A 14,997-nucleotide genomic window follows, 5' to 3' on the forward strand; every position below is an offset into this window, starting at 1 on the left:
GGGATTTCTGTTCCTCACTGTGGGAGCAGAGCTCCATGGGGTGAGGTTTTTGAGACTGCAGCAACAGTGGGCTATTACAGGCTCTCACAGAACCTGTGGGGAGGAGCAGAGATTCAGGCAAAGGACATTGCCTGTACACCTGTCCCTTTCCAATACTTTGGATGGTTTCTGCTTCTGGAACCATCTCCAAGCTCCCCTGTATTCAGCATACATAAAAACAGGGCACGTGGGGCAGCCCAATTCTCACAACAGGGAAAGCAGTCTGTGCAACAACTGGATGCTAGCATGGAAGCCCCCCCAATAAAGTTTGGTGGACAATAGCACTCCAGTAGCCCCAGGAGGGGAGGTTGATTACTGTCCACTCTGACCCAGGGCACTGGTCAATACAAATGGCAATTTGTAAGTATTCTTGTGAATAAACACATTCACACTGATGATATCCATGGAATCATGTTATTCATTGTTTGCAAGTATTCCGACAGCTTCCGGACAAGTGAGAAAACTGAGGGAGTCACAGGAGTGCCACGAATTTTAATTTGAATGCTCGTCAGCAAATTTATACCAGAAATACATTGTTACTTGTTATTCTTTATTCACCTGTTTAAAAAAAAAAAAAAGTTACACTCAGCCAATTGGGGAGCAGAAACATCATGTGACTTACATTGGCCAGCTAACAGTGCAAATAATGAATAGAAAAGAAGTGACCAGTTAGCAAAAAGCCCATAGGGTCACTGTAGCACAGGGGCTTCTTACTGCCCCCCAGGCAACCCCTTGCAGCCAGAGATCATTCTGCAGCACCCTGGCTCTGTTATCCCCTTTTCAGGGCCCTTTAGAACTCATAGTTCAGAAGGGGTTCCAATAATAAACAGGATGTCTTGGGGGGATTGAGTCCTCTGACATATACTGGCCCTGTAGGCCCCAGGCAGTTCAAGGTCCCTCTCCAGATTAACACACAAAACACAAACTCACAGTCTTCATCCCAGCTGGCCTTTACAGTCTCTTTCCTTCTTGTTCAGGGTCTCTCCCAGACCTCACTGCCTAGAGACTTTCCTCCAACTTCAACTTTTTTCCCTATTAATTCAAGGCCTTTACAGGGAGGGCACAAAACAGTCTCCTGTAACCCTATTTGCAGCTTTTTCTCCCACCCCCCTGATACTTCCTGCTCTTTTTATGCTGCCAGCTCCTGATTCAACCCTGGTGTGGTTCATTCTGCAATCAGGGCTGGCTTAGCCCCAGGCTATCCAGCACATGGGGCCAACCACCCTGTTCCAATGACAGAGGCTATTCAGTGAACATTTAGGAGTATGCGCCAGAAAACTGGATTTATTTGAAAACAGTTTCAAACACTAAAAAGGACCAAATTTGACAATTTATTTGCAACAAATCATTCAACTAGCTGCACAGACCAGCAACCTAGAAAGTGCACCTAAAGTACTGATTTTTAACAAGGGACAGAGAAGGGCATTAGAAAAAATAGAAATTGTGGGGCCTGATTCTCCACTGACTTCCACATTACACGCTCCGGTACACAAGCATGAAGTGGGCATAAAACCCTACCAAACTGAATTTCCTCACTAGTAGGAGTAGCATTTTACAGTCTCTTTGCAAAGATGCAAGTGACTACTCTGGGGTGCAAAGATTTTTGTGATCCCTCCTGTGGCCTGTGGGCAAATAGACAGGAACATGGACAAGCAAATGAGGATGAATCTGACTAGTTGGTCATTCAAATGTGTCTTTTTATACAGCACAGGGGTTTGGAAGTGTAGACCTATGTGTAGCTGTATGGGACTAGAGCACTGGTGGGCAACCTGTGGCCTGTTAGGGTAATCCGCTGGTGGGCCGCGAGACAGTTTGTTTACATCGACCGTCTGCAGCTCCCAATGGCTGTGGTTCGCTGTTCCCGAACAATGGGAGCTGCAGAAAGCCATGGGCCACAGGGATGTGCTGGCCTCCGCTTCCTGCATCCGCCATTGGCCGGGAATGGTGAACTGCAACCACTGGGAGCTGCGGGCAGCTGTCCCTGTGGACGATCAATGTAAACACACTGTCTCGCGGCCTGCCAGCGGATTACTCTGAGAGGCTGCAGGTTGCCCACCACTGGACTACAGGATGCCACTGTGCAGTTTGCATGGTGTAAGTTTCCTCATAATTGCCACTGCATTTTGACTGCCACTTGCAATAGTCCCCAGCTGCCTGTTCTCACCTATTTCCTCAGCAGAGCTCATCAACCAGGCCAAATCATGTGGTGCTTTTGTGATGTAGATAAATGCCTATCCCCACAACTAGTCTAATCAAACTGAACCCTGAACTCAGGCCTCTTAAAGTGAAAGGTTAGTGCCCTAATTTTACCTTTATGAAAGTTTTGAACCTGCACAGACTAACAATAATATCAACCATTTAAGCAATGAAAATCCTCAGTTGTAGGATCAAGGATAAGCTTGCTAAAGAGAAAAAAAAAAAACACCACAGGAAGCTAGATATACAAATGAAGCCACACACGTTGCTTTGAAATTTTAGAGATGTGTCTCCCCATCTTTGCCAATTTTTAAATAAAATGATGAGGAAACTTTAAACGGTATAGACTAGTAAAACAAACACTTACCTGGTTTTGAATCATCACATATTTTTTCTGATATTGCTACAGATGTGTTTTTGAGTCCTTCAAATGTATCCACATAGTAATATTTGTCTTCTGATCCAGCCATGGCCAAAAGTTCATCAGGTTTTGCTCCTTTTATCCCAACAGCATAGATAATAATTCCATTGTCTCTTAATCTCTTGGCTGTGTCATTGAGCTGTGCTGAATCATGGGACTCACCGTCTGTTATCACTATAAGAATCTGTGGAACTCCCTTGCTTTTGCGTCCGCCATGCTCCTGAGCAAACAGAGCTTCCGAATAGTCAATTGCCTTGGCTGTGAACGTTGAACCTCCTATAGTTCTATCATTCTGGATAGCCTCAACAATCTCGGATTTTGTTGTGTACTTATTAAGGTAGAAAAATGTTTCCGGTTCATCAGAATATTTTACAGCTCCAAACCGAACTCTATCTGGCGCGACATCAGATTTTTTCACCAAGTCAATCATGAATTTTTTCATGGTCTGGTATTGTTCGGAATTTATGCTCCCAGATCCATCTATCACAAACACAACATCTAATCTTTCTATCCTTTTGCATTCTGTAAAAGAACAAATGACAAAAAAAAAAAAAACCCAAACAGGCAAGTAAGTACAGACTCTTACTGAATCTTTCTTACTAGCCCCCTTGTATTCAAGCAAAGCTTGTGAATTCAGATCACTTTTTGGAGGCAGTAACACAACTGAACAGCCTACGTTAGGCATGTTTTGGGAAAATCCATCAGTGCACAACAGAAGAGCCTAACCACTAATCCTAAAATAACTGAGAGTTTCAACTTAATCTAAAATCCAGAGGGATGGTGTGTGTGGGGGTGTGTGTGAAGAAATGAATAGTAACAACAGAATGGGATCAGGCTAGATGATCAGAATGGCCTCTTCAGGCCTTAAAATTATATGAATCTGTATTCTATTAGAATACAAGCACCAATTAAAAGCTTGTATTTTCATTTTTGGAGTTATGTCAAATTTCTGTGACCCTTGTTCTACTACAGAGTCACCATACACACAGTTTTATTTACTGTTTACTAATGGAAATGAGTCAAATTCTGCTGCCATTTGCATCTATACAACCACATTGAAATGCATGGAGACCCACCAGGCATCAATGATAGCAGAATTTGTTTTGTGCTTTGGATCTATTGCATTTTTTTTCTGTGTGTAAGAAAAATGTTCCATTTGGAGACTGAAGCCCTGCCGTCCCTGCACAGCCCCCAAGGCCCTATGTTGCAGTAACCAAAAAGGGCTGAACAGGACTTTTGTGAAACCCATTAAAACTCCTCCTAAACTAAAGATCAGCATTTATGACGAGGAGATGGGAAGTCTATACCTGATTAACAGTTTAGTAAGGAGGACATTGTAGCTCCTAAACATGGAACAAAATATTTACCTTTTAGGGCATAACACAGTGGCAGGTTTGATCTGTTCTCACTTTGCAACAGCAAAAATGTGTTTTCTGCAATTGGATAAGCGAGTGCAAGACCCAGATCTCAGTCCCGTAAGCCCGTGAAATGGAACATGCAATGTGCAAAGAGGAAGGAGACTCCTTGTGCTCTCCCCAGCCCCATTGTGCAACCATGTATGGGGCCAGGTATAACCTGGCCCTGGGCTATTCCATTTTTCAGGTTCTTATGCAACAGCAAGCTGTGCAATGTTTGAATAGCAGCCTCTGCAGGGAAGTGTTTGCACAAATGGTTATTATACATAGGTTCTTATACTGAAATCATCACCTTAATATACCTGTGTGCCTTCCAGCCATGTATTAAGCAGTGTGTTTTTTCTCTCATCTTCTCCCCAAGGGCAAAAGTGTGTGTAGTGAGTTGTTTTGAATGTCACCCCCACTCCCCATATATTTATGTAGATAAGGCAAGGTCAAAGGAAAACAACAGCTTACATTTGGAGTGGAAGGTGGAGAGGTTTGTGACAGGCCTTATTTCCTGTGAGAGTTCATTTCACACAGTCCTGGACTGGGCCCCCCAAAAGTGAGTAGCATGTGGTCACTACCATCTTCATCTGTACACAATTTTATGCCTCTTTTGCACCTATTTAAATGCTTCTGTCAACACATTTTCTTAAAAAGCCTTGGCTACATTGGGTTTGAACCACATCTGGAACCCAAATTGAAACTTGTAAATACGGTTCCAACAAAACTAGTTTCCGGTGCTGTATTGCTGGCAACACGGATAGGGGCCAGACTCTCTCTGTGTGTGTACCTATCTATCTAGGTCATTCAGGGTTCCTGTGTAAATGAGTACTACTAAAGTCTATTGGGTAAATACAACCTATAGAGCCCATTTCTGCCCGCATTTACATGTGTACAATTTCTATGACTTCAATAGAAGTTGCACCCTTGTAAATGAGGGCAGAACTAGGCCATTAGTGTAAACAACAATCAGTCCCCAAGGATGTTTTACACTGCCAGAACACCACGAAGGAGCCCTAGTAGAAGTGAGAATCACATTTAGTCTTTTCTTACACACATTAGCATACATATTGTACTTTTAAAATATTATGAAATTTATATTATTTGTTTGAGAGAATATAGCATCTTTGAAAGCTAGCAGGACAGGCCTCCTTGTACCATGAGCCAAATTCTACCTTCATTTTCCTCACACACTTCTCATCCCTGTAGGCATCTCCAAGAAAAGATGGCATTGCAAAGAGAAAGCACTCCTGCTTATTTACTTTATTACAATAGTCAACTATCTGGACAGAGCAAAATTCCTACAGAGAGACAGACTGACATGAGTTATTGAAAACTGCAGTACTTACTTACCCTCATGAGGCCTGCATATTCCAAAGATGATCTCATCTTCTATGTGCTTCAGAATATCAAACTTCTCGACGTAAAAAACCAGCTCAGGCTTCCCACTAATCTCTTCCAGTTGAGGTTTATTTGCATTAAACACCCCAACAGAGTAGATAATAACACCTTGATCACGTAGGGTTTTTGCTGAACCTTTTACTTCATCCTGCGCTTCCCCATCTGTAATCAGGATAAGAAACTTTTTGACAGCCGGACGTGCACCTTTGGGAGGCTTGAAATAATCAGACACAAATGCCAATGCGCTTCCTGTTAGTGTATTTTCCCCTATAAGAAACATATTATCAATAGCACTGAAAATGTCAGTTTTTGAAGAGTATCGGTCAAGCTGGAACTCTTCCCGTGCTGTGCCACTGAACTGGACGACCCCAACCTGCACTCGGTCTGCGCTGATGTCAGATTTGTTCACCAGTTCTCTCATAAAGTTTTTCATTTTCAAAAAGTTCTCTGGTCCTATGCTTCCAGAACTGTCCACTAGAAACATGATGTCAGCTGTCATTTCTTTGCAGGCTACAGAAGAAAACAGATTTATATTAGTATAACCCAGGCTGTACATTAAAAATAAGTTAATAGACTTAACTGGGGCAGGATGGTCTGGGATAGATGGTGGGTGCTAAGATTTCTGGCTGTGCTGGGTAAATGGGGGAATAGTGAGGTAGGTGGATGGATGGGGGGTGCTGTCTGGAGAATAGCTGGGTCGGGGAGCCTGGGGCCAGTATTGGGCCCTCTCTCACATGCTGTTACTGCCTCCACCTCCAGTTGCTGCAATGCATTAGAATCTACTGGGGAGCAGCTGGAAGTGAGGCAGAGAGGTCACCTGAGTGTCACAGCAGCTTCCAGGAGAATCAACTGCAGAGCTGTCCCTGCAGCCTAACTGAGTGCATGAGGATCCGGATGGGCTGATCGCAGGTATGACAGGGCTGCTGCTTGTGTGAGTGTCACATGAGTTGCATGACACTGGACAGCACTGCTGTAAGTTTAGTAGGGTTGCTAAGGAGAGGTTTGCTAGGCACATGCATTTACACACACAGGAGAGATATAGCGCCTTGTGCTTGATTGTCTGAGCTACTTTCATTCAGTGTCTCACAAATCAATACAGGCACAAAAGATTCAGGGGTTTACAGCTGTGTATAAGCATATGACACTAGCATTCTAATAATGTACCTGTTAATCACAAACACCAACTTGACATAGCTCACTGCTAGAGAATTTAGCTTGCATTTGTTTTCCTCTTACTCTTTGTTTGTGTGTGTGGGGGGGGGTGGTTGAAGGCTACTGAGCATCACATTCTTACAAAGACAATGATCTTAAATTTCACCTTGCCTGACTGCAGCCTGACGGTAGGGTTAGTGCTCTGTGGGCACCTGAACAATTCATGATACAGGTATTTACACTGGGACAATAGCAACACAACATGACAAGTTGGAAAACACACTACTTGATGTAGGACTACCCTCTTCAGTTGAAAAGCCATCTTGTTCATTACAGAGCTGAGAAAAATAAAAGAGGAAGGAAAAGCAGTGCTTTGATACTCTGACTGAAACCAAATAAAAATACCCTTGCTTTTTTAAAGCAAATGTTGAACATACACAGAATAGATTTAAAAAAGAAAGAAAACTGCATTATTTATAATTGGCTTGCAGACAGCCATCTCAGTTCAAAATGTGCCCAAAGTATATTTATACATTTCAGTTATTCAGGCTGGAGTAATATGCTTATCATGTTTTAAACTTAAAATTATTTGTTATACAAGAGGAGGCTCCGCATTCAATTAGCGCTCTGAGTTCAAAGGGCAAAAATCAAAATTTTCCCGTACCTTCTCCAGAACAGATCCCTTGAACAATTTCATTTTTTATGTTTTTCAAAGAGTCAAACTCTTGCACAAAGAAAGTCCTGCTCTTTGACCCTGCAATCTCATGGAGCTGTGCTTCATTTGCATCTTTTACACCAATGGCATAAATATTAACCTTCTCATTCCTCAGTCTCTCAGCAGGCTCCTTCACACTGTCATGTGACTCCCCATCTGTTAGGACAATGAGGTGACAAGGCACCCTGCCAGCTCTCTGCTCCCTGGCCTCTTTAAACCGTGGCTGCATGAAAGTCAACGCTTTTCCAATATAGGTATCCCCATATATTTGCCTAATGTTGTCGATGGCCGTCTCTAAATCATCTCTTTTGCTGTATTCATCAAGTTCAAACTCCAGTCTTTTGTCATGTGAGAACTGCACAGCTCCAAAGCGAACTTTATTTGGCCCTATGTTAAACATCTTAATCACTTCCTTCAAAAATGTTTTGATGTCTCCGAAGGCAACAGGATAAATGCTTGTTGAGCCATCAATGAGGACATAAATATCAGCTTCCTCTGTGTCCACACATCCTACATGGAAAAAAAATTTTATACAGCATTAGTGTGAGAAGAAAATGTAAAGCGAGAAACACTGAGAGAAGCACCAAAGCATATAGACTTGTAATTAGGGCCCAGAGTCAACCAGTATTTATACAATGACACAAAGCCAGGTGGAGTTCCACAGCGGCCGAAAATCTGCCAGAGAGTGAGGTTATTATGGTGCAAAGTGGCTGTAACCTCAATGTAAAGTAACAATGTCTGAGAATTGCTGGTTATTTATCTTATGATAACTGGAGTTCAGGTTATGTGATCCCTATCTGTATGCCACTCAAGGTGCACATGCACTCCATGTGCCTAAGACCAGAAGATTTTTCAACAGCAGTATCTCTTGGTCTGCATCTGTGCCCATCACCTCCTTGTGCTCCAATTCAGGGCATAAGGGACCACATGGACTGACCACCTCTCCTGTTCCTTTTCTACCATGAATAACCCAAGGAAGGGATCAGAAGGAGAGTGGGAAGTGGAATACAGATTGGGACCACACATCTTGAAGAACACCAGTTACTGTAAGCTAAGTAACCAGAATTTCTTCAAATGACAGTCCCTATGTGTATTCCATTCAAAGTAGCTCACAAGCAGTACTCAATGAGGAGGGTGCAGGGAACCCTGATGTGTTTGGCAGTGTGATCCTGCAATTTGAAAGGATACATCTGCTGAAGAAACTCATTCTAGGGCATAATGCCTAATAAAACTGCATAGAGCTCCATGTTGCCACTCTACAGATGTTCAGAAGGGGAACTCCATGAAGCAAAGCCACTGATGTAACCTGTACACCTTGTGTGGGAGGGGTCACCGTCAACTCACAGCTTGATGCAACTTGAAATCCATTTAGAAAATCTCAAATGTGTGAAAGGGGAAGCAAAGGAGACAACTAGATTAGGAGATTCCCTGAAGGGTTCTGTCATCTGCAGGTAGAATGCTCAGGCTCAATAAACATCCAGAGAATGGTGCCCCCTGTCTTTTCTGGTGGCATAATATGTTGGGTGGAAGATAGCTAGGTATATGACCTGATTTAAATGGTATTCAGAGGGAACATTTGGAATGAATACGGGGTGTAACCTCAAAGAAACCTTATCCTTATGGAAGACTGTGTAGGAGGGTCCACCTTAAGGGCCCCAAGCTCACCTACTCTTCTGGCCAACAACTGCAGAGACCGACTGCTTCTGTGCAAAGGAAGGTGGACCTCCCTATTCCTGTTTTTTTTTATATAGTGTACTGTAGCCATGTTAGATGTGACTTGACAATGCAGGGTACAGAGGAGCGGCAGGAATCTTTTTTAGGCCTCATGCGCTGCCCACAGTGTCAGGAGGTTGATGTTTAGCTTGGATTCTTCCTGGGTACAAGAGCCTGGAGCCACATGTTTATCCAGGTGAGCTCTCTAACCCCATTCAGGGACATCTGTAGTTTTCTTCATGGGTGGGGAGGGGATGAACGGAACCCCCCAGGTACACAGCCTCTGCTTTTCCACCAGTATGATGACAAAACTCTGTGGGGTTGGAGCTGTAAAAACTTGCTTGTCCAGGCTGTGTTTGCTTGGACTAAGGGGGGTGAGGGGAGAAGAAAAAAAAAAAGCCTGCCTTGCTAACCCAATGAAAATAACTTAGCCACCAATCCTATACGGGGCTCTGTTATCATGGACCCTCCTTTACACCTATGCAGTGTCCCACTGACACCAAGAGGACTCCATAAAGACATCAATTGCTCCACTAGGAGACCGTGATGCAGGATCTTTGCATGAATTCAATACAATAATATGAACCAGTCAATATGTTAAAAAGATGGGTCCGAGCTACAGTTTGGATCCAGATTCAGCTTCGGAACTGCACTTCCTCAAAGGCTAAAGTTTGGAACTAGATCAAAAGTTCAGGGGGGGTTGGATCCAGGTTTTGGTTCAGGACCATCTCTACTTAAAAATCTTCCACCTAGAGAAAAGATAGAAATACAATTACTGGGAAGGTTTACCTGCTTTAAGTAGTTCTCTTCTTTCAGACTGGACATACAGCTTGTCCTGAATTTGATTCAAGAGTTTCTTTTGTAAAATTCCGGCTTTTTTTGGCAGGTCAGAAAATGCCGTCAGCGTAGTAATGTATTGCTGTTGAGGATATGATGCTATCTGGGTTAACTGGGTGTAGTCAGCATTTTCAATGCCTACGGTGAATACTGTCACGCCAGCTCTCCGAAGATCATCAGCTGCTTTACTTACGTTGTCTTCAGAGGGTCTGTGGGTGATCAGAATGGCTATTTGCTCTATCCCTTGGGCCTTTCTGCTTCCAGAGAAGACTCTTTGCCTTGTAGCCTTAATGGCAGCACCGGTGTTGGCCTTCCCTTCCCTTGGAGAAAAGTCCTGTATTTTCTGCAGAATAGCAATTTTGTTTGTTTCTTCGCTCAATAAAGATAAAACATGGGACTCACTGCTGTATGTCACTAGGCCAATCTTTGTACAATTCTTTTTCACATCAAGAAAGGAAACTGTATCTTGCAGGAACTTTTTAATATCTTCCGCTTTTGGTTTTGAAACACCCTCATCTACTATGAACACAACATCAGCAACGGAATCACTCTTACAAACTGCAGTGGGAAGAGAGAGGAAAAGAACACAATATTAATTGTCTATTTCTTGGCCAATCCATGGAAAACTCTTCTAAAATAGTTTTCCTCATTCAGATTTATCTAGAAACACAGAAATTGCCATACTGAATCAAATTAGCAGCCTACCTAACTCCAGCATCCTGTCTCCAGCAGTGGTCAATACCAGCCACGTCAGAGGAAGCCCAAAGGAAAATGCCCATTAATTAGTTGTTTCAGGGCATAAACCAACAACAAGAGCTCTTTTCTCTTGAAAATTACAAACTCTGCAAGAATAGTTAAAGCTTCACTCCACCCACTCTCCATTCACTTTTGTGGAGTCCGGAGTTAGTCATGCATAAAGTCATGAACAGATAGGCACTGGTTTTCAAAATGTCAGGATTACATGCCTCTCTGTATACACAGGTACCTGGTCATGGACACGTCTGTTCTCTTCCTTATTTTAAAATATGCATGTCATTTAATATTTGGAAAATTTAGCCCAAAATGTTCAAGGTGTCTTTCTTTCCAACACTGAATTACTTCTTCCAACCAATATGATCACAATTTTTTCATAGCCTTGCATTCCTTACCTTCTCTCTCAGGAACACTTGCAATTATATCTGTTGGTATTATGCCATTAATATCTGTTTGAATAACGTCCTCAATGATCTTGGTCATGTTTTGAGAAGACATACTGAGTTCCCTCACTGTGCGAAACTTATAAGAAAATTGAGGTGTAGCCATTGACTGCAGTTCTTGAGGAGAAACATCCTGAATCCCCATGGCTATGATTTTTACCCCGTCACTTTTCAAGATCTTGGCAGGCTCTACTACGGCATCCTCTGATGCCCCTGAAGTCAAGACAACCAGAATTCGTTCTTTGTCTCTTCCACTAGCTGGTCCTTTGAAATAGGTCCTGTGAACTTTTCGAAGGGCATTGCCAGTTTTTACTGAACCACCCTTGAATACAACGTTTTTTTTTACATAATTCAGCATTGGGTTCTTTGCTTTATAGGCGTCCAGCAGAAATTCAACGTGCAAATCATCACTGTACTGGGCAAGCGCGATACGGTATTGGTTAGGAGTCGCTGTTAAATGACTGATCATTTTGATAATAAAAGACTTCATAGAGGGGAATGCCTTGTTTCCCAGGCTATTAGAGCTGTCAAACAAAAGGACAATATCTGCAGATGTAGGGGCTGCAAAAATCAGAAAGTTAAATGTTATTACATATTTCTTACCCTTTATCTCTACAATACTCTGATGATACAAGCAATGCTTCACAGAAGAATTTATCCAGAAATAAAATGTCCAAAAGCTGAAAAATATCCTTCTAAGCCCAAGAATTCTCTCTTATATTTTAAGCTTATTTTATTATCATGAAAGATTACAAAGATAGGAAATTACAGGTGCTCAGCATCTGTTTGGTCCCTAGGACTTCCCAGGAGATGTAGCTATTCAGTGCTTCTCAGGATTGGATGCCTGCTTCCTTTTTGAGGTTTAAATATATTTTGTTTAATTTCTACTGAATAGGACACACATTATCTAGTGTTTCCAGTTAGAGAAATATCTCTAAGTGCTAACTTCTTTCACATGTTTGTGACTATGGGGTGGTGACTACAGGCACAATGCACTCTGGTTCATTTTTGCTAACATTCAGTTCAGCACATGGCACAGTGTAGTTCACCCTTAGTGTGGAGGACCCATGCAAAGTCCCCTGAACCACTTAGGCTCAGGAATTACAAGGAATTGTGCACTGCAAAAAGAATCTCCATACTAACTCTACTGCAGAGGGCTGGGATGGAGGTGGAGCCGAAATCCACATTTAGGCAGATCCTTATCCTTTGGCCCCAACTCCCAGTGCTACTAGCTAAGAAGAGCTGAGACAACTACTTATGACTACCTCTTATGGAGGAGTCAAGGTATTGGGGTGAGAGAAGAGGAGCTGCAGTTTTACATGCTTACTCCAGTTTGGATGGGGGGAAATGTCACCTTCTCCTCTCATCCCTGTACTCTTCACTGGCACAGTCATATTTTACCTTAACACAGTAGATCTCAAGGGTATGTCAGTGATCCAGTCAGCCTTAAGTGACTAACAGAAGGGTTAAAATAAAGCACCCTTCCTCCTACTTTAATTTACACCTACACCACAGTAGAGGACATCTGTCACGTTCCTGAGAATGAATATTCTCTCCCATATGGAATCCTATGGCAACTGTGGACTAAGTGTGCAACCCTCTTCAGAGTCTCATTGTGTTGTATGCCACAAAGTGGCAAAAGTTGCTTTTTCTTTCTGCCTTGATTCCTCTGTGCTTAGTTACCTGCCTGTCACAAGTGCTGGTTGCCTCCAGCAAGTTGCTAATCATCCTTAATCTCCACTGAAGTCAATAGGAGTTGAAAGCCCTCAGTTTTTCTCAGAGGAACTTGCAGCTTTGGGCCTCACTTTTCTCCTGAGCAACTTTCCTATTGACAACTTCTCTAAATTGTGCAACACGCCTACCCTATCAGTCACATTGATCTGGCCCCCTCCACGGCCAAATTCTGCCCTAACTTACACCACATACAATGCCACAATTTAGCTCTCGCTGTTCCTGGGATTTATACTAAGGACCCAGTTCTGCAGAATTTACATATAGAATCCCAGTGACCCCAACAGAACCCATGTGAGTAGGGAGCAGGACTGGATCCTCCTTTTGCACATGCTGAGTAATTAAATCCCAGGTAGCCACCTGAAAATAACTAAATTACATGTGTGGGCTTCATTTATACGCTATCTGCATTTTCACCTCTGAATTTGGCCCTAATCTATATAAGTCTGTCAAGGTTTATGATAACACTGATCAACCTAATATGTAAATCTAATGTCCATCTCCATTATCCAAACACAGTTTCAGTCTATTATACAAAGTCTCATAAGGTATAGAGATCCTGACTCAAGAGTCTCAGGCTTCACCTCAATTTTTATTGGGAAAACTGGGGACTAAATATTGTATTTAAAAGAAAAAAAATCACATAATACAACAGAATACAAAGGATACTGAAATACCAGGTGTCTGAGTTACTGAAGTTTGACTCCCAATAAGGAAGAGGAACAAAGTCAGCAGCATCTTCATATTATGAATGAACGTTCCAAGCTTCAATTCTGGAAAAAATAAAATAAAAATCCCATATATCAAGTATCACAAGGACCCTGGAACATGACTGCATAATGCACTAGTATAAGGAAACTTATAGGGTTGGGAAAGATGTAGTCCAATCCCAATATGCTGTTATAAGAACCTAAAGCGCTATAGATAACAGGAAAATGGTAAAGGATACATTGTCTTCTTCTTTATCCATGTGTAATATGGCATACACTCACCACTGCGGCGCCTCCTGCTGGTTACCTCAGGAATGAGCTCATCCCAGCATCAGAGCACCTCCTTCTGTCGCTTTTTGTCTTATCTTATCAATCTCCACCACTGTAATTCAGGCGCTGCGTCCCTCCCAGCCTGTAGTGCACCTTCTCCTGGGTACTGCCCCTCAGCAGTGCCCACACACTCGGGGTCCTCCCCTCCCCGGGGAACCCCAATCCCCTAAGCCCACCTCGCCTCAATGACCCACTGCCAATCTTCATCTAGCCCCTTCCCTCAGGGGCAAACTGCAGTCTGAGTGGCCATTCATCATCAGCCAGGGGGTGGGACCTGCTGCCTCTTCCTTCCCTGGATGCCTCCCCACAGCCCTAATACCTCCTCCGGTCCTGACAGCAAGGCCTCTGCCTGGGGGTTTGCCAGGCTGGAGCTCCCCCAGCTCCTCTTCCTGCCCTTCCCCAGCACTACGCTGTCCAAGGAACCCTTTTCGCTATCCAGCCACCAAATCCATCTCTCTCCAAGGCTGTAGCCCTTTTATAGGGCTCAGGGTTGCCTTGATTGGCTGCCTCCCAGCCTTTTCCTGATTGGCTCCCAGTCCCAGCCCTCTCCAAGGGCTTGCATTTAACCCTTTCTGAATCAGAGCAGGGTGACTGCCCCACTACACCATAAAAGCAGACATTAATTATTGTAATCTCACCTGTGTGGCACTGATGCCTCCAACCTTCCCACTTCATAGCTATTTAAAATGTTTCCAAGGTGATTTTGATGACATCATTTCCCCTTTGTACCCCTCCACTGGATTCCCTTTCTCCACTGAATCAGCAGCACCTTACCTTTCAAATCTAGTTTCTTATTTTGGCCCTGACCCTCACCTTCGCTCTGCCAGTGATACCCTTGAGTATTCATTTATCTGCATGTCAGAGAAGCGCCTTCCTGCTTTTTCCCATGCCACCACATGTGCTGGGGAAGAACCTTCTGACAACATTCACAAGCCATCACCTTATTCTCACTGAGATTCCTCCTTAAAAGATACAAGCCTACAAACCATTGCCACCTGGGACTGATTAGGCTGGCAACCAGCTGTTACTGAGACCATGCTGAGTTATGCAAATGTGCCTGGCTTAGGGTTGCCAGGCATCTGGTTTTTGACTGGAACACCTGGTTGAAAGGGGACCCTGGCAGCTCTGGTCGGCGTAATAGTCCAGTCGGCAGTGC

At 43.3% G+C, this 14,997-nt stretch overlaps 1 protein-coding gene across 1 annotated transcript in view; it reads right to left on the bottom strand.

Annotated features, from left to right (window-relative positions):
* The window catches only part of LOC135873798 (collagen alpha-6(VI) chain-like), a 79,881-nt gene extending 65,193 nt beyond the window's left edge, over positions 1-14,688 (bottom strand). Inside the window, exons 1-7 of the mRNA XM_065398415.1 lie at positions 14,616-14,688; positions 13,479-13,574; positions 11,041-11,631; positions 9,827-10,432; positions 7,274-7,834; positions 5,410-5,967; positions 2,603-3,178 (exon numbers count right to left, since the gene is read on the bottom strand). Coding sequence (XP_065254487.1) covers positions 2,603-3,178; positions 5,410-5,967; positions 7,274-7,834; positions 9,827-10,432; positions 11,041-11,631; positions 13,479-13,574; positions 14,616-14,688 — 3,061 coding nt within the window. The remainder of the gene's footprint in view (positions 1-2,602; positions 3,179-5,409; positions 5,968-7,273; positions 7,835-9,826; positions 10,433-11,040; positions 11,632-13,478; positions 13,575-14,615) is intronic.
* Between the last annotated feature and the right edge of the window lie 309 nt (positions 14,689-14,997).

The sequence above is a fragment of the Emys orbicularis genome, chromosome 2, assembly GCF_028017835.1.
Source record: "Emys orbicularis isolate rEmyOrb1 chromosome 2, rEmyOrb1.hap1, whole genome shotgun sequence".
NCBI classification, from domain to species: domain Eukaryota; kingdom Metazoa; phylum Chordata; order Testudines; family Emydidae; genus Emys; species Emys orbicularis.